The sequence below is a fragment of the Mya arenaria genome, chromosome 7, assembly GCF_026914265.1.
Source record: "Mya arenaria isolate MELC-2E11 chromosome 7, ASM2691426v1".
NCBI lineage: Eukaryota > Metazoa > Mollusca > Bivalvia > Myida > Myidae > Mya > Mya arenaria.
In genome coordinates this window covers 13,538,775-13,559,990 of record NC_069128.1, presented here as the reverse complement: position 1 = coordinate 13,559,990, position 21,216 = coordinate 13,538,775, and the positions used below count along the sequence as shown (strand labels likewise).

At 34.0% G+C, this 21,216-nt stretch overlaps 1 protein-coding gene across 2 annotated transcripts in view; it reads right to left on the bottom strand.

Annotated features, from left to right (window-relative positions):
* Positions 1-21,216, bottom strand: part of LOC128240642 (sorting nexin-13-like) — a 42,330-nt gene continuing 21,114 nt past the window's right edge. The window contains exons 17-27 of one of the 2 annotated variants that reach the window (XM_052957355.1): positions 18,143-18,168; positions 16,917-17,034; positions 15,948-16,096; positions 13,399-13,503; positions 13,124-13,234; positions 12,280-12,384; positions 11,825-11,896; positions 10,368-10,513; positions 8,978-9,046; positions 8,391-8,503; positions 1-2,379 (exon numbers count right to left, since the gene is read on the bottom strand). In XM_052957355.1, the coding sequence (XP_052813315.1) occupies positions 2,138-2,379; positions 8,391-8,503; positions 8,978-9,046; positions 10,368-10,513; positions 11,825-11,896; positions 12,280-12,384; positions 13,124-13,234; positions 13,399-13,503; positions 15,948-16,096; positions 16,917-17,034; positions 18,143-18,168 (1,256 nt within the window). In that variant the 3' untranslated portion in view covers positions 1-2,137. The remainder of the gene's footprint in view (positions 2,380-8,390; positions 8,504-8,977; positions 9,047-10,367; positions 10,514-11,824; positions 11,897-12,279; positions 12,385-13,123; positions 13,235-13,398; positions 13,504-15,947; positions 16,097-16,916; positions 17,035-18,142; positions 18,169-21,216) is intronic. The other variant, XM_052957356.1, reaches the window with a different exon arrangement.

The following is a 21,216-nucleotide window of genomic DNA, read 5'->3' as shown; positions in this document are numbered from 1 at the left end:
TTGGTATTTTTATTTTTTCAAATGATTTTCCCAAAAAAAGAAATAACAACTGGACTAATGGATATCTATAAACAACAATCACATTAACAAGGTTGGACACACAAAATATCATAAAAATCTAGGGAATCACAACAACATTATTTAATATCTCGAAATTTCCTGTAAAATGCATGCTCATTTAAAGTCTATCAAAAAATAGTAAGAAATAGTTTTGAAAAGAAATGCATTTTTGTCTGCCATGGTAATTGGAATGTAAAAATAAAAAAAAAATATGGGTATAAACTGGAAAAAAACATAGAACAATTATTTCGGTATTTAAAATGTCCCTCGATATAGTTACTGGCATATACAGAAAAAGTCTGACGAATTATATAATTCACAATTCCATCGAAATGGAAAGGCAGTCAGCAAATAGTAATGGTTTCTTTAAGAAAATATGTTTTTACTATTACATGTTCAATTAAATAAAGATGAACACAATTTATCAAAGATATATAAATATATACTGGGGGAATGTTATGTTAATTGATCTGAGGGGTTGTGCGACTTTGTGTTGCTTGTGCAACGAGACCACAGGTTGAGTGCGGTTTAAACATTCAATACTTTACAACAATTGTGAAGAAAGTGATACATTATCCCTTATCTTATACTATGTCACTCTCATTGGCACCATGTTGCGATGTTGTTGCGTGGGAGTGTGGTTTTGTGGTGTGGGAGTACTCGGAGGAAACCCACTTGTCCTGCTTGGTAACCACTAACCGAACTCACATGCGACCAAGCCGGGTATCGAACCCGGGTTGCCTTGGTGAGAAGCCAGTGCGCTGACCTGACAACTGGTGTATCTTTACATAAGCAACAAGAAGAAATACAACCATGAAGATCAACGAACTAAAGAAGTATCTTTTATATATATTATATAAATTCACTTTCTTTTTTTTAAATAAAATACTAAAAATAAATTTTCTCTACATTTTTTTTTTTTTTACAAAGCGTTTAAATTGCCAACATCTGTCCTATTTCTATTAAAAAGTATCATGGGAGTAGATTTGCGCACCTACATTAGGCTAATGTGATATAGAATCTGAAAACACACTGAAAACACACTGTCAGTATGAAATATGAAAATAATTTCTTTCTAGTTTCCATATCTTATCATGCAAGATATAAGAAGGAAATTTTACAGGTATAAACAAAAAAATAATGACAATAATTTCACAATTATATGATACAATTTCTTAAAATTTGAAGAGAAAAAAAAAAACAATTAAAAATTTCTGAAAATTCATTGTTGAAATCCTGTGGAGCAATTAAGATCCATATATACATTGTTCTATGTACAATCAGCATTCAGCATTATAATATGAACAATGAGCTATACAATTATATAATAATATGATTATGACAACAAATATATTTCATTGCACAATGTGAGATAACCTTGAATATGTAGGCCATCTAAAACAGGGTCACTTTGACACATATGGATGATTACTTATCTAGGCCTCCACTCTTACAGATAAATGACTTTGCAAAAGATAAAACTGTAACATGAACACTGGGTCATCAAATTTAAACTATTTGATGATCACGCACAAACTCTTACATAAATCTGTCATACAAATTCAAGCCAGGGGCCATATTAACAAACAGTCTCAAATCTGAGTTCAGACTCAATCAGAAAAACCGCAAAACTTCATTCCATTGCGACTTCACTTTTAAGGAAGTACTAATAATGAATTTTGCAGAAGTGTTAAAATATTTGAAATTTTATTAACATTTTGCTATATCTTTGTAAAAGAAATGGAATAAAGACAACTTTTAATAAAAATGTTTTTCTGAGTCTTGAGTGGAGTCTCAGAATTAAGACTGTCTGCTCTCATGGGCTTTTGACCAGTTAAAAGGCTAACTGGCTTGTGCTAATTTCGACCAGTGGTCACTATGTAAATCCAATGAATTTCATATATTAATGTAGTATTGAAGGAGATTAATTATTTGTTCATTCAAAAATATAAAATATTTTTTAAATTCGGCAGATTTTCCCTAGAACAGTTTTCATATAATTAAAACAGTAGTTTATCTGCACAAAGACTTAAATAAATTAAAACTGAATAAATACTCTAAATCTATGCACACTTCATCAAGATTTCCGCAAACTAGGAGACCCGTAACTATCGTCCATCCGCACTTTTAACCTTGAAGACTGGGAATGCATTTTCCTGAACATTTCATTAAACCGATTCTGAGGGAACAGCGTTTCAATAACACCCTCGAGGACGACGTACACTAGACGTCGATTGAGACTGCGATATTGGAACATGTCAAACACGCGACTGGTTCCGATTCTCACTGTGTCGCTGCCCAGGAAGTGACGTAACTCATCTGAAACAAATTTGTACGCACACATTAATAATCACACTTCATAATAATAATGAATGCTTTACGAAGTAACAAACAAACTAATTTGTCACTTAAGGTACTTAAATCCTCAGGTTTATCATTTCAAGCTATATATATAAAACATCACTAATATACAACCAACACGTAAATTTGTATATAACATCACTAATATACAACCAACATATATATATATAACTTAATTATATACAACCTACTTGTATTTAACTTCATGATATACAATTTACATGTATAAAACTTCAGTGATATACAACCTACATGTATATAACTTCATGATATACAATTTACATGTATAAAACTTCAGTGATATACAACCTACATGTATACAACTTTAGTGATATACAACCTACATGTATATAACTTTAGTGATATACAACCTACATGTATATAACTTTAGTGATATACAACCTACATGTATATAACTTTAGTGATATACAACCTACATGTATACAACTTTAGTGATATACAACCTACATGTATATAACTTTAGTGATATACAACCTACATGTATATAGCATCACTACTATACAACCAACATGTATATAACTTCAGTGATATACAACCTACATGTATACAACTTAAGTGATATACAACCTACATGTATATAAGTTCAGTGATATACAACCTACATGTATATAAGTTCCATGATATACAACCTACATGTATATAAGTTCAGTGATATACAACCTACATGTATACAACTTAGGTGATATACAACCTACATGTATACAACTTAAGTGATATACAACCTACATGTATACAAGTTAAGTGATATACAACCTACATGTATACAACTTAGGTGATATACAACCTACATGTATACAACTTAAGTGATATACAACCTACATGTATACAACTTTAGTGATATACAACCTACATGTATACAACTTAGGTGATATACAACCTACATGTATACAACTTAGGTGATATACAACCTACATGTATACAACTTAGGTGATATACAACCTACATGTATACAACTTAAGTGATATACAACCTACATGTATACAACTTAAGTGATATACAACCTACATGTATACAACTTAGGTGATATACAACCTACATGTATACAACTTAAGTGATATAAAATCTACATGTATACAACTTAAGTGATATACAACCTACATGTATACAACTTAGGTGATATACAACCTACATGTATACAACTTAAGTGATATACAACCTACATGTATACAACTTTAGTGATATACAATCTACATGTATACAACTTAAGTGATATACAACCTACATGTATACAACTTTAGTGATATACAATCTACATGTATACAACTTTAGTGATATACAATCTACATGTATACAACTTAAGTGATATACAACCTACATGTATACAACTTAAGTGATATACAACCTACATGTATACAACTTAGGTGATATACAACCTACATGTACACAACTTAAGTGATATACAACCTACATGTATACAACTTTAGTGATATACAATCTACATGTATACAACTTTAGTGATATACAATCTACATGTATACAACTTAAGTGATATACAACCTACATGTATACAACTTAAGTGATATACAACCTACATGTATACAACTTAGGTGATATACAACCTACATGTACACAACTTAAGTGATATACAACCTACATGTATACAACTTTAGTGATATACAATCTACATGTATACAACTTTAGTGATATACAACCTACATGTATACAACTTAAGTGATATACAACCTACATGTATACAACTTTAGTGATATACAATCTACATGTATACAACTTTAGTGATATACAACCTACATGTATACAACTTTAGTGATATACAACCTACATGTATACAACTTAGGTGATATACAACCTACATGTATACAACTTAAGTGATTTACAACCTACATGTATACAACTTAAGTGATTTACAACCTACATGTATACAACTTAAGTGATATACAATCTACATGTATATAACTTTAGTGATTTACAACCTACATGTATATAACTTTAGTGATATACAACCTACATGTATACAACTTTAGTGATATACAACCATAAGTTATATAACTTCAGTCATATACAACTTAAGTGATATACAATCTACATGTATATAACTTTAGTGATTTACAACCTACATGTATATAACTTAAGTGATATACAATCTACATGTATATAACTTTAGTGATTTACAACCTACATGTATATAACTTAAGTGATATACAATCTACATGTATATAACTTAGGTGATTTACAACCTACATGTATATAACTTAAGTGATATACAACCTACATGTATACAACATAGGTGATTTACAACCTACATGTATACAACTTTAGTGATATACAATCTACATGTATATAACTTTAGTGATTTACAACCTACATGTATATAACTTTAGTGATATACAACCTACATGTATACAACTTTAGTGATATACAACCATAAGTTATATAACTTCAGTCATATACAACCTACATGTATACAACTTAAGTGATATACAATCTACATGTATATAACTTTAGTGATTTACAACCTACATGTATACAACTTTAGTGATTTACAACCTACATGTATACAACTTTAGTGATATACAACTTCCATGTATACAACTTTAGTGATATACAACTTCCATGTATACAACTTTAGTGATATACAACCTACATGTATACAACTTAAGTGATATACAACTTACATGTATACAACTTTAGTGATATACAACCTACATGTATACAACTTTAGTGATATACAACCTACATGTATATAACTTTAGTGATTTACAACCTACATGTATACAACTTAAGTGATTTACAACCTACAAGCATCACTACTATACAACCAACATGTATATAACTTTAGTGATATACAACCTACATGTATATAACTTTAGTGATTTACAACCTACATGTATATAACTTAAGTGATATACAACCTACATGTATACAACTTAGGTGATTTACAACCTACATGTATACAACTTAGGTGATTTACAACCTACATGTATACAACTTAAGTGATATACAATCTACATGTATACAACTTTAGTGATTTACAACCTACATGTATACAACTTTAGTGATTTACAACCTACATGTATACAACTTAAGTGATATACAATCTACATGTATACAACTTTAGTGATATACAACCTACATGTATACAACTTTAGTGATATACAACCATAAGTTATATAACTTCAGTCATATACAACCTACATGTATACAACTTAAGTGATATACAATCTACATGTATATAACTTTAGTGATTTACAACCTACATGTATACAACTTTAGTGATTTACAACCTACATGTATACAACTTTAGTGATATACAACTTCCATGTATACAACTTTAGTGATATACAACTTCCATGTATACAACTTTAGTGATATACAACCTACATGTATACAACTTAAGTGATATACAACCTACATTTATACAACTTTAGTGATTTACAACCTACATGTATACAACTTTAGTGATATACAACCTACATGTATATAACTTTAGTGATATACAACCTACATGTATACAACTTAAGTGATATACAACCTACATGTATATAAGTTCAGTGATATACAACCTACATGTATATAACTTAAGTGATTTACAACCTACATGTATATAGCATCACTACTATACAACCAACATGTATATAACTTTAGTGATATACAACCTACATGTATATAACTTTAGTGATTTACAACCTACATGTATATAACTTAAGTGATATACAACCTACATGTATACAACTTAGGTGATTTACAACCTACATGTATACAACTTAGGTGATTTACAACCTACATGTATACAACTTAAGTGATATACAACCTACATGTATACAACTTTAGTGATTTACAACCTACATGTATACAACTTCAGTGATATACAATCTACATGTATATAACTTTAGTGATTTACAACCTACATGTATACAACTTAAGTGATATACAATCTACATGTATACAACTTTAGTGATTTACAACCTACATGTATACAACTTAAGTGATATACAACCTACATGTATATAACTTTAGTGATTTACAACCTACATGTATACAACTTTAGTGATATACAACCTACATGTATATAACTTTAGTGATATACAACCTACATGTATATAACATCAGTGATATACAACCTACATGTATACAACTTAAGTGATATACAACCTACATGTATATAAGTTCAGTGATATACAACCTACATGTATATAAGTTCCATGATATACAACCTACATGTATACAACTTTAGTGATATACAACCTACATGTATATAGCATCACTACTATACAACCTACATGTATATAACTTAAGTGATATACAACCTACATGTATATAAGTTCCATGATATACAACCTACATGTATACAACTTAAGTGATATACAACCTACATGTATATAAGTTCCATGATATACAACCTACATGTATATTACTTCAGTGATGTATGAAGGAAGAATCTTTATCAACAGATACTATAATTACGGTTGACTGTCTCAAAAACAAACACATGTTTTATAAGATACTTCAATATTCAAACTTATCAAGTCTTGATAACCTGTCAACTACTTCATACCCATACATGCTTTTACATCCAGCAAGTAGTAATGAAATATTACAAAACAAATTGTTATCTGTATCCGACATCAGACTGTGATGAACATCATATGGATGCATTTTCACTTATATGTCAAAACTGACCACGTTCTGAGGTGTTCTGTAACATTGACACAATGGACCAGAATGTGGTGTACGAAACATATGGTGGTCACCTGTACGATATTATTTTTTCGAATCCAATTATGGATAATGGACTGGTAATGAAATACTATCATCATTAATTCATTCATGAGCTTACATAGCAATACTGACAAAGTTCTGAGGTGGGCAGTGTCCTTCACCTTGAAGTTTCTTACTAAGATTTTAAGTACACAAAAGGTTGTCATCTTCTGGTGGTCACTTCTGTTGAATTGTTTCAGAATCCCACCATGAACTAGAGCTATCACTGGATGTGATAAATATCCCCACTACACCACCTTCTCACAGGGAGTGATGTATGCTCATTAAATGCCCTATGTCTGTTAGAATGCATCAATGAAGTTAATGGTCCTACTGTATATAGAAATAAGGAATATAACATGGGAAATAATAACTTAAGGCATAAAATTTTCGTTGATGCATAGCAAAATTTAAACACAAAACACAGAATTATGTTTCTTTTGTACAGTTGAAGTCAATACCTAAAAAACCTATAAAGTTTTGTAGGGAAGTTAACAAAAAAGTATAACAAGGGCCGCAATAGACTGTCATATCTGCACTCAGAGTTATGATTCGTGTGCACTGCACTTCGCCTCGAATGAGATTTTCCTCAAATACTTTTCTCCATACAAAAAATAAGTAAGAAAATTAACAAAAGGCAAAAACTGAAGCCAATACTGCAGCAAGAGTTATTGTTCCTGGGGCAATATTTCTCCTCAATTAGATCTATATGTATATGGTTAAAAAATACTCCAAACAAGAAATAAGTATGAAATTTAACAATGACAAATAACGCAAAATACTGCTGCAAGAGTTATGGTTCTTGTGCACTGCACTTCTCCTCAATGAGATCTATCTGTTTATGAAGTTTGAAGTCAATTCCTCAAATAATTTTTCTAGTTAAACGCCCGACAAAAAAATAAGTATGGAAATCAACAAAGGGCAATTACTCAAAAAATACAGCTGCCAGGTTTTTGTGCAATGCACCAAAAGTTGACTTGTCCTGATGTCGCAGGACGGACTGACAAGACAAGGTGATCCCTAAGTATCCCATACAACTAAGAGGTTGGGGGTATAATAATACAATTATGGACAGGACAAACAAGTGGGACAGATGTGATGCCTGTGATTACTATATGGCCCCAAACTTCACATTGTGAACCGAGTGTATAATTAGAGTAAAGTCCACAACAAGTTGTTTTTTTACAAAAGCCAGAATGATAAAAAAGTTATAAAACAAATTCTGAATATACCTGGAATGCTTCCGTGCATCTTCGTTTTACACACAACCCTTGTTCGCATCTTCTCAAGATGGTTCCGCTCAGGTCTGGGCTCAGCTAGAACCCCCTCCGGCCAGAATGATTCCCTGAAAAGAATATGTACATTTTCTTTTTTATCAAAAAGATGCATAAGCATAATAAGAATCATATGCAAGAATGTTAAATGGTTTGCATCACTGTTTCGTTGTGCCTAGCTTTGACAAGGCACGGACAATACACCCTCAGGTTAGAACTTTTCACTGTTAACACATGCATTTATTAACTACTGGTAGGTTTGTCAGGTTTTTAGACAATAGTCAAATGTTGTACAAGACTGTTCTATGACCAGCATCACTGTGTTGTGGACAAGCTTAAAATGATAATATTTACAGTGCTTTAATTTTTTAGTCCAACTCCTACATAGCAATTTTTTAGTCTTATTTTAATGATATTTAAATGATAATTATGAATACCTTTTAAGCAGTAGGGGGTAAAAGCCATAAAAAATCCCATGTATTCTTTTATAGCATGCCACTTAGAACCTGTTGAAATGCAATCCAGGTTCCAATTTGTCAACCCACCTGAAAGTCTTGATGTACACGGCCACCTGGTCTGCAGAGGTCATCAAGTCTACATGCTCTACTATCTTCCTGTAAACAAAAATATATATCAGAATTCTGCGATTGATTATGTCAACTGCTTTGAGCTCTCAGATTTTTTGGAATGTTAATTTGGTCAAATTTTGACAATGTAAGGGCCATAACTAGTAGAAAATAGTGTGATCCAAATACAAGGGCTGTTTGTAAAGATTGTTTACAGGAGCCAATTCATTCAACCAATTATTAATGTAAAGATTATAGCATATAAGATATGTTGGGCGACATATTGTTAAGAATTGAATACTTTAATCAAAAATAGGAATTGGAAGCCTTTCTATGTGCAGCTTTAAATAACAACTCCTTTGGCACGACGAACTGTGACTCATCATGGCGTCTTAAAAGAATAAATACAATTTAATACCAGAGACTGTTATCTTCCCATATATACAGGCTATGTTGTAGCTTATTATGTATTATTTTCATCCTTTTATATTTGGAAACCATAAAGATCAGTTACTTGCTTTAATGACCACCTGTTTGTATTATTTTTTTCTTTTCTTTTTCTCATGTTTTCTATAGGTTAAACTGTGGTCGCAAGATGCCCATGAAAAAACCACTAAGGGGCATTTAGAAACAGTTTCGAAACCATTTGTTTTAAGCCAGAATTGGATGAAACTTATACCTTATTAGGAGAAAACATATGCACATCGAATATATCAAATGTAAAATGATCAGGTGTGAGGGTTAATGTTCAGAATAAACCACAAAACATTTCATGGCAAGGTTTTTGCTCAGTGTGAAATGTCAATTTCATGGTTTTCAATGCTATTTTTTCCACAAGTTTCTCAATGCCTTGAAGTTCTTATGTTTGTGATCACAATCAAATTTTCAAGAGGTATTCCGGTTATTAATATCTATTATATGTTGAGGTACGTTTCATATGAAGAACGTTTCGTGCAAACTTTGTATAAAGAACTTGCAACCTAAGACATTTTCAAAGTGTTCCTGTTCCAAACTCTAAGCATTTACTTAAATACTATAAGGTTGTATTTAAATAATCTGTGTCTTGAATGATCCAAAATAAATGACTCTTTGAAAAGTTTGCTAAAGAATGATTTAAATATAGAGACAAGTGTGGGGTTATGGTCATACAAACAAGTTTAAGCCCCCAGTAGATTCATGCTCCAGTGAACACTTGATTCACTGATCGCTCGAAGGCGGTAATCCCATCATTTTACGGTAAATTGATGCTTGTGAAATATGTTTGTTGTGTGCATATTTGTGTCTCGGTGGTTTTATACCTTTGTGTCCGTAAGTAGTTCTCCTTAAATATAGAGTTTCTACATCATATCATTATGTGTGCTTTACTTACTTATTCATCCTGTCCCCTAGAAGTGATTTTATTAGTTGTTTCAAGACTCGTGAAATTTGCCGCCTCAGCCACTGGTTTTTGTGTCGTAGGTCAAAGACCTCATCCATCAACAGCAGCAGGATGCGCAGAGGAATATTCTCATTAATCTGTGCAACAACATAATGATAACTTGAATAAACATGTAACTATCAAGATAGAACTCTTCAAAGTGGATGTGCAGACTGTCACCTTGATCTACTGACCCTAAAATCAACAGGGGCCATTTACTGACCATGACCAATGGATGTGCAGACTGTCACCTCGACCTACTGACCCTAAAATCAACAGGGGTCATCTACTGACCATGACCACTGGATGTGCAGACTGTCACTGTGACCTACTGACCCTAAAATCAACAGGGGTCATCTACTGACCATGACCAATGGATGTGCAGACTGTCACCTTGATCTACTGACCCTAAAATCAACAGGGGTCATCTACTGACCATGACCATGCCACTGGATGTGCAGACTGTCACCTTGACCTACTGACCCTAAAATCAACAGGGGTCATCTACTGACCATGACCAATGGATGTGCAGACTGTCACCTCGACCTACTGACCCTAAAATCAACATGGGGTCATCTACTGACCATGACCAATGAATGTGCAGACTGTCACCTCGACCTACTGACCCTAAAATCAACATGGGGTCATCTACTGACCATGACCAATGAATGTGCAGACTGTCACCTTGACCTACTGACCCTAAAATCAACATGGGGTCATCTACTGACCATGACCAATGAATGTGCAGACTGTCACCTCGACCTACTGACCCTAAAATCAACAGGGGTCATCTACTGACCATGACCAATGGATGTGCAGACTGTCACCTTGACCTACTGACCCTAAAATCAACAGGGGTCATCTACTGACCATGACCAATGGATGTGCAGACTGTCACCTCGACCTACTGACCCTAAAATCAACATGGGGTCATCTACTGACCATGACCAATGGATGTGCAGACTGTCACCTTGACCTACTGACCCTAAAATCAACAGGGGTCATCTACTGACCATGACCAATGGATGTGCAGACTGTCACCTCGACCTACTGACCCTAAAATCAACAGGGGGTGACCAATGAGCTAACCACATTTTTTTTATCCGAAACAAAAGTATGATGTTGATGACCTGGACATCCACACCTGACAAATTAACCCCTATGTGTCTGGCATGCCCTGCAGGCGACACTGATGAATGTTTTAGGACGTCTTTTTTCCAACAAGGGTGCAGGAGGACTAATGTAAATGCACGTCTGTACTTGTCTTTTGTAAAACAATGTGTATAACTGAACAATGATAGAAACCAAGAAGAAGCAAATTAAATTAAACATGCACGAGCCTTTTGATAGCACAAACATGAACATAAAGCTGTTTTGTATGTTATGTTAAATGATGAATTTTTACTCACCTCTGGGTCCAGCCCAGCAGCTACTTTTGTTCCCTGAAGTGTAGATTTTGAGTGGCCTTTGTTGAGCGAGTTCTGGAAATAAATGGAGGAAAATTACACAATAGTGACAGAAGTGTTTAAACCACATGGAAGCAATGGTGATTATTGGGAATCTTATTGAAAAATCATCACCAGACAAAATTTACAAAGTCTTTAGAAAATGTTCACAGAATCATTGATTAATCTGCCAAAATTATACATCAATGGCTGTTTTTCTCTTGCTGGTTTTGGGGAAAAAGGAAGATAACTCGACTTATATGAAAGTCAGAGTTATGGGCCTTGCTATAAAGTACATGTGCTTATTGTCTCTGGCAACATGATTGTGTTACAAGATTAACGTAAATTGCATCTGTTATATGATCCCAGACTTAACTTAATCAGGAAATGAAAGATTAAACAAAAACTCCAGAACTGACCCCTCTGAGTTTACTGAAGCCGTCGGAGGAGAGATGTTTGATGTTCTCTGTCTGGTTTATCACAGCGTTGCCCACTGTCTTCAGAGGGTTGACTATTGTGTCCATCTGCGATATAAATGAGCAATTAACAATGTTCTTTTGGTGTTTCTGTATGTAAAATCTGAATGACAGTAACTACTTTCAATTGACTGATTTATCCTAACAATATCTTTGCCCAGTAAATCACAGGATTTGAGTTTGTGTAACATTGCCAAATTGGGGGCAGGTTTTCTTGAAGAGTTTACTTGAATGAATTGAGAAAGCTTAAATGTATTTCCAAAAAGCTGCGATGTCAGGCCAATATTTGTGTCAAACCCCATATTCAATACATATACAGGCTAAAGGGCCAATAAGTTGCAGTATTAAAGTACAAGTAATCAAATATAAAAAAAAATCAAATTTACAACCATGAAAGTCAGAAATAAAAACAAAACTTTTTTTTTGAAAAATAACAAACAAAAAAAGAAAAAATATAATATCAGATTGGTGGCAGAATTTATAATCTATCCCTGGAAGTTTGGATTTTTAGACAAGGTCATTACCACTAGACCATGGATAAGTTACAGATGCAAAGTAACACTATAAACATATTTCATGATAATATAAAAAAATGTCAACATTGTAGCAAACGTTTTCAACATTTAAATGTTTATGTTTTACAGGTTAGATGAAAAAAGTTTCTTGTGGACTCTTTTTCCTGTCAGGCAGACAGTTAATAAAAAGATGCCTAGTGAAACCAGTTATTTCTTTATTCCTAAATATTATCAAATATACTGACAAAAGTCACATGTGTGGGTTTCAATACCTTTCTAGCGAGTTCACTTTTGTGTCGCTCCCAGATGCCCTTAGAAAGAAACTTCAACACAAATTCACGAACACCAGGATGCTGTTCCCACAGCTTGGGTGAAAGCAACGTCTGAAATACATGTAAGTACACTTGACTTAAATCAGGCCATGTCATTTGGTATTTGACATAAGATTTAAAAAGTTTGTATGATTTTATTTATTATACATAATATGATATAGCACTTTGGGCAAGTACTTCATCATCGGATGACAGGTTACCAAACCAGGCCATACCTGAAGATAATTGTCGAGAGCTTTTCGTCGTTTTTCAAGGAAGTCCTTGTTTGTGCTCTTCAGAAGAGATTTTGGAGGTAGGGATGGTCCATAAAAGGTTGGAAGCTAAAACAGAAAAGCATTAAATTAAATTCAATACAATACAACCAGCGTTTGCTCAGTACTTTCAATGTTGAAAAGCTGGCCCAGGAAAATGCTCAGTCCTGTATCATTGCTCAGTCCTCTATAATTACTCAGTCCTCTATAATTACTCATTCCTATATCATTGCTCAGTCCTGTTTCATTGCTCAGTCCTCTATAATTACTCATTCCTATATCATTGCTCAGTCCTGTATCATTGCTCAGTCCTCTATAATTACTCATTCCTATATCATTGCTCAGTCCTGTATCATTGCTCAGTCCTCTATAATTACTCATTCCTAAAACATTGCTCAGTTCTTTATAATAACTCAGTCCTCTATAATTACTCATTCCTATATCATTGCTCAGTCCTGTATCATTGCTCAGTCCTCTATAATTACTCATTCCTATATCATTGCTCAGTCCTGTATCATTGCTCAGTCCTCTATAATTACTCATTCCTATATCATTGCTCAGTCCTGTTTCATTGCTCAGTCCTCTATAATTACTCATTCCTATATCATTGCTCAGTCCTGTATCATTGCTCAGTCCTCTATAATTACTCATTCCTATATCATTGCTCAGTCCTGTATCATTGCTCAGTCCTCTATAATTACTCATTCCTATATCATTGCTCAGTCCTGTATCATTGCTCAGTCCTCTATAATTACTCAGTCCTCTATCATTGCTCATGCCTGTATCATTGCTCAGTCCTCTATAATTACTCAGCCCTACAGCATTGCTCAGTCCTGTATAATTACTCAGCCCTACATCATTGCTCAGTCCTGTATAATTACTCAGTCCTCTATAATTACTCAGTCCTCTATCATTGCTCAGTCCTCTGTCATTGCTCAGTCCTCTATAATTACTCAGTCCTCTATAACTACTCAGTCCTCTATAATTATGCAGTCCTCTATCATTGCTCAGTCCTGTATAATTACTCAGCCCTACATCATTGCTCAGTCCTGTATAATTACTCAGTCCTCTATAATTACTCAGTCCTCTATCATTGCTCAGGCCTGTATCATTGCTCAGTCCTCTATAATTACTCAGTCCTCTATCATTGCTCAGTCCTGTATCATTGCTCAGTCCTCTATAATTACTCAGCCCTATATCATTTCTCAATTCTCTATAATTAATCAGCCCTATATCATTGCTCAGTCCTCTATCATTGCTCAGTCCTGTATAATTACTCAGCCCTATATCATTGCTCAATCCTCTATAATTAATCAGCCCTATATCATTGCACAGTCCTCTATAATTACTCAGTCCTGTATAATTACTCAGCCATATATCATTGCTCAGTCCTGTATCATTGCTCAGTCCTCTATCATTACTCAGTCCTCTATAATTTCTCAGTCCTGTATCATTGCTCAGTCCTCTATAATTACTCAGCCCTATATCATTGCTAAGGCCTCTATCATTGCTCAGTCCTCTATAATTACTCAGTCCTCTATCATTGCTCAGTCCTGTATCATTGCTCAGTCCTCTATCATTACTCAGTCCTCTATAATTGCTCAGTCCTGTATCATTGCTCAGTCCTCTATAATTACTCAGCCCTATATCATTTCTCAATTCTCTATAATTAATCAGCCCTATATCATTGCTCAGTCCTCTATCATTGCTCAGTCCTGTATAATTACTCAGCCCTATATCATTGCTCAATCCTCTATAATTAATCAGCCCTATATCATTGCTCAGTCCTCTATCATTACTCAGTCCTGTATAATTACTCAGCCATATATCATTGCTCAGTCCTGTATCATTGCTCAGTCCTCTATCATTACTCAGTCCTCTATAATTGCTCAGTCCTGTATCATTGCTCAGTCCTCTATAATTACTCAGCCCTATATCATTGCTCAGTCCTCTATCATTGCTCAGGCCTGTATCATTGCTCAGTCCTGTATAATTACTCAGCCCTATATCATTGCTCAATCCTCTATAATTAATCAGCCCTATATCATTGCTCAGTCCTCTATCATTGCTCAGTCCTGTATCATTGCTCAGTCCTCTATAATTACTCAGCCCTGTATCATTACTCAGCCCTATATCATGCTCAGCCCTATATCATTGCTCAGCCCCATATCATTGCTCAGCTTATATCATTGCTCAGCCCTATATCATTGTTTAGCCATATATCATTGCTCAGCCCTATATCATTGTTTAGCCCTATATCATTGCTCAGCCATATATCAATGCTAAGCCCTATATCATTGCTCAGCCATATATCATTGCTCAGCCATATATCAATGCTTAGCCATATATCATTGCTCAGCCCTATATCATTGCTCAGCCATATATCATTGCTTAGTCCTATATCATTGCTCAGTCCTATCTTTTTTTCTCTTAGACCTATGTTGTTGCTAAGCCCTACATTATAAAGTTTTATCATTGATAACTGAATACACCAAAGGCAATATCAGCCTCACTTTTTCAGTCATGATCATCTGAAGGTCGTGGAAATCGCTGTATCTCCTGTACACGTCAAATATTTCCTCTTCATCTTCTACACTTTTCGTCACACGGATAGAGAACACCGCGTACGATTTCCCTGTCTTCTCAGACTCTGTAATAATGCCTAGAGAAACAAAGCAAAGTAGTACAGTTGTATATCAAATGATAAAACTAAAACCTTCTACATAACATGAAATAAGAAGGTCATTACAAATAATTTTCTTTCAACCCTCAACATTGTAACATGATCACAGTACATTTAACAATCACCCACAAGATTGTAACATGATCAGATAACATTCAACAATCACCCACAACATTGTAACATGATCACATAACATTAAACAATCAGCCTGAACATTGTAACATGATCACATTTCATTCAACATCAACCATCTACATCGTAACATGACCACATTACAATCACCATGTGGAGTCTGTGTACAGGGTATTGAAACTGGAATCCCCTTGTGGGACCTCATACTTAACAGTATGTGATATCTGGGAGATAATGCTGTAGTTGAATGCGTATCATTCTTGCGTTTGACCTCCTGGAAACAGTGAACAGTACAGGAAGGCACTGTGGCTAAAATTCCTTTATGGGGCCTCACACTTACCAGTCTGTGAGATCCTGGCATTAATGCTGTAGTCGAGGTCTTTAAATGGAAGGCGGTCAATGGAATCCCCTTGTGGGGCATAAAACTTAACAGACTGTTAGATCTGGACATTAATGCTGAAGTCAGGGGCCTTGCACAAGGAGTCTGTGTACAAGGGAGATTAAGTCACTAGAATCCCCTTGAAGGGCCTCATACTTACCGGTACCTGAAGTTGTGATCAGGGCATTCTTGTTGTAGTTGGGCTAACACATGGGGAAATGGAACTTGTAGAGTGTATGTACAGAGAGGAACTCTAACTGTAATCCCCTTGTTGAACCTCACACTTACCAGTCTGTGAGATCTGCGCTGTAATGCTGTAGTCGAGGGCCTTGCACGGGGAGTTGGACCTCGTGGAGTCTGTATACAGGGAGGCAGTGTCACTTGAATCCCCACCATTGTCCTCATTCTAGGGGGCAAAAATGGGAAGTGAATTGTTTATGCGCAAAAAAAACTAAGACTTACACCTCTTGGGCAATGATTACAAACAGTCTTAAGTCTGAGTTCAGACTCAGGTGGCAAAACTGCAAATCTTCATCCTCATTTTAACTTTATTTCTAGTTGAGTACAAGTAATTCTTAAATTTATATTTGTAAAATGAATGGAATAATGATGATTTTTTTGTATTTATATATTAAGTGCTTTTATGAGTGCGAGTCTAGAGTCAGACCTGAGAGTGTTTGTCATCATGGACCCAATTTAGAAAATCATTTTATTAAATGAGAAGAATGTTCCAATCCCTTTTCTGAATTACATGTAAATTCTATTAAACTTCTAAATTATGATTATGATTTATTTTAAGCAATCAGTACACCATAGAGAATGGAAGTTACAACAAAATTAAGATTGGCAGTTTTGAGTAAGTCTGGACTCAGACATGAGGCTGTTCCTAAACATGGACCCTAGTCATTAAACCAAGGACACTTTGGTAAATCCAATCTTATTGAACCAAAGGCATATTATACTGTTCATAAGTTTATTTTCACAAGGAGACCAGTCTTAATGACTTAATTACATGGCTTTTGATAACAACATTTTATCAAACAACATTTGGTAGGTATATTAAGTTTTCCTTAAAATAATCACTTAAAGAATTAAATGCTCAAGCTGAAGTTTAGGCACACTATAACTTAAAGTTTGTTATATATATATCTACTCTATGCAGGCATTCAATGCTGAACTGTAGAGAGAAGAAAGTTTTGTTCTTCCATTCAATGTGCTAATGAGAAACAAGAGAGCCTGTGGGCGAACACCAACGATCGTCTGTTATTTTCAATAATGAACAGGAAGCATACCTTGATAATTACCAAAGCCAGAGTTATGGGTCTTGTTATACATGTGAGACATTGCCTCTAGCAACATGTGTACCAAGGTTCATTCAAATATCTTGAACAATTTGAGTTATGGTCATGGTTCTTCAAATTTTTGCACAATGACACCAACAGCAAAATACAAAGCTATCATTTTATCCAGACAAATTTTCTAAAATCTAAGATTGAAGAGTGTGCAAGACTTACAACATCCAGAGCCTGCATGGACACACCTGCAAGCAAAACAACAGACACATGCATCCTCATGCCGGACATGCCAGGTTAATGTTATACCGATTTAGGTGTTTTAATAGCTTATAAGTCTGACAAAGTTGTATGTAAAGTAAAACTGGGATCGCTCAAGGATGCCGGGGACAAAGCTCAAACCTCGAGTGATCCACTTGTTCGAACAACCACAGCTTTACTGAAGTACTTTTTTAATCTACATAACTTTGCTAGATACCAGCTAATAACCCAATTTCCCGAAATGTTTTAAGTCCCTAATAACAGGATTAAGCTAAGGTCACTATTTATGTTCAGTATAATTTGTGTAATATTTACAATCTTAAATGGACATTCTTATGTTTTTTGGAGTTTTTCTGGTAATGCATCTGAATTCACTTATTTTTATCATTATTTTAATCTTTGATTCTGAAACTGCAGGGGAAAAAATTCAATTTAATTATCATAATAAAAGAATATTCTGGTTGTAGGGGGAGCAAATCTGCACCAGTATAGTCAAGAAACAAGAGCTGTCACAGAGACAACGCGCTCGACTATTCCGCCGCTTTTCAGTGTAAGGATTAAAAAGTTTTGGCGAAACATGGATCACTGTAAAATTAGATTAGATTTCAATGCAATACATGATGTATTTGCCGAGATATTAACATAAATGTTGTTACATGCAAAATTTTAACCAGAATTTCTATGTCCAATAATAAAGGGCCATTATTTGCAAAATACAGTTATCTAACTTGGTTATCTAAGTAGGTTGGGTGGTTGAGTACCATTGTATAAAGTCTCAATGCAATACATAAAGTAGTTGCTGATATATTAACCTATGTTTGGATTGAGGCAAAACCTTAACCAGAATTTCTAAGTCGCATAATAAAGGGGCAAAAATTATATAATATGCAAGATAGAGTTTAATCTTTCCTGATTTATTAAGAAGCTTGAATGTTTGGGAGCCTGTGTATAAACATTCAATGCAATACATGATGTATTCGAATGTCTATGTCGATTAAAAAAGGGCCATAATTTGAATTAAATGCAAACTAGAGTTATCTTACTTGGTTATTTAAGTAGATTAGATGGTTGAGTACCATTGTATAAAGTCTCAATGCAATACATCAAGTAGTTGCTGAGATATTAACCTATGTGTGCTTACATGCAAAACCTTAACCAGAATTTCCAAATTAAATAATAAAGGCCCATGATTTGCATTATACTCAAAAAAGTGTTATCAAAATTCAATAATTTAGTAGGTTAGATAGTTGGGAATACATATCTAAAGTTTCAATGCAATACATCAAGTAGTTGCTGAGATATTGACTAAAATGTAGTTACATGCAAAACCTTAACCAGAATTTCCAAGTCAAATTTATAATAAAGGCCCATAATTTGCATTATATTCAAAAAAGCGTTATCTAACTTCATTCAATTAGTAGGTTAGATAGTTGGGAATACATATCTAAAATTTCAATGCAATACATGATATATTTCCCGAGATATTGTCTTGTGGTTACAAGCAAAACCTTAACCAGAATTTCTAAGACGAATAAAAAAGGGCAATTATTTTGCATTAAATGCAAACTAGAGTTATCTAACTTGGTTTATTAAGTAGGTTGGATGGCTGAGTACCATTGTATAAAGTCTCAATGCAATACCTCAAGAAGTTGCTTATAAGTTATATATATACCAATGTGTGCTTGCACGCAAAACCTTAACCAGAATTTCTAAGTCAAATAATAAAGGCCTATTATTTGAATTGAATACAAACTAGAGTTATCTAACTTGGTTTATTAAGTAGGTTAGATGGTTGAATACCATTGTATAAAGTCTCAATGCAATACATCAAGAAGTTGCTGATATATTTACCTATGTGTGCTTGCACGCAAAACCTTAACCAAGGTCTGACGCCGATGCCGACGCTTGGGTGAGTAGTATAGCTCTCCTTATTCTTCGAATAGGCAAGCTAAAAATCACAATGGACTAATTTTAATATGTAGTAAAATTAATATCAAGTACAAAACATGACTTTTAAGTCAATGAAATAGGGTGTTTAAACTTTTTTATGATTAAAAACATTTAAGAAATTGGGGAGCTTAATATACAGATTTGCTCTGACAACACAAATAAGCAGATTTGAATCAACACCAAGCCTGTTTTCTGCAGGGGCAATATCTTATTCAATAATCATCTTTCAAAATTGATATATAGTTCTACAAACAAATATCTGAGTGTTTTCATTGACAATAAAATCAATTGACCAAATTTTCATCATTATACATTACTATCATCTTTTTTTGGTTCAATGAATTATTATTTTTGTTCAATTTTTATCTGTGAATTATTAATGCAGCTGAGGAATAATCGAATGAATATTTGATCAAAGAAACAAATAGGATTAGAGGCAGTCACATACATGAAAGTCAGAGATGATAACAGATGAAAAGCCCCAATCCTGTATTTAGAGTATGAAGGTTAAGGAGCTCAGACTCCTGTTGAACTAGTTTTTAAGCCATTTAGTTGAATTTCAAAATCATTCTTGCTGTTTTTAATGAAATATCTAGCAATCTTAAATTAAATGTTCCCAAAATGAGTTCAAGACTTATCATGAACTTTTTTATTCCTGTAGAAGTATACCTGGCTAAACAACGCATGCTCTTTGGCTACCGGTGAACATTTTACGAGGTCAAGAGCCACTTGCATTACCAGGGTAATTCACATAAAAATGTTCTATTCCCTGACCTACATCTTAATATTATTAAGATATGGTCCACAGGACAGAACAGTCTGAACTTCTATATTATATACTATGTTTCACACAGAAGCCCTGTGGGCATGGGTTAATCTTCTTTTTTTACAGTACTACATAAAAAGAAAAGGACAGACTGATGGTGGTCAAATCTAAATCCTTATTTTTAAGAAAAATATTGTTATTCTCAGAAAGAAAAAAAAATTAGGTATAAAAAAAGGGTATTAATTTTAGTTGTATTGTGTCCCTTCTTGTCACTTGGATAAAGTCAGCTTGCACTGATATGGACTTAAGGCGTGTCACC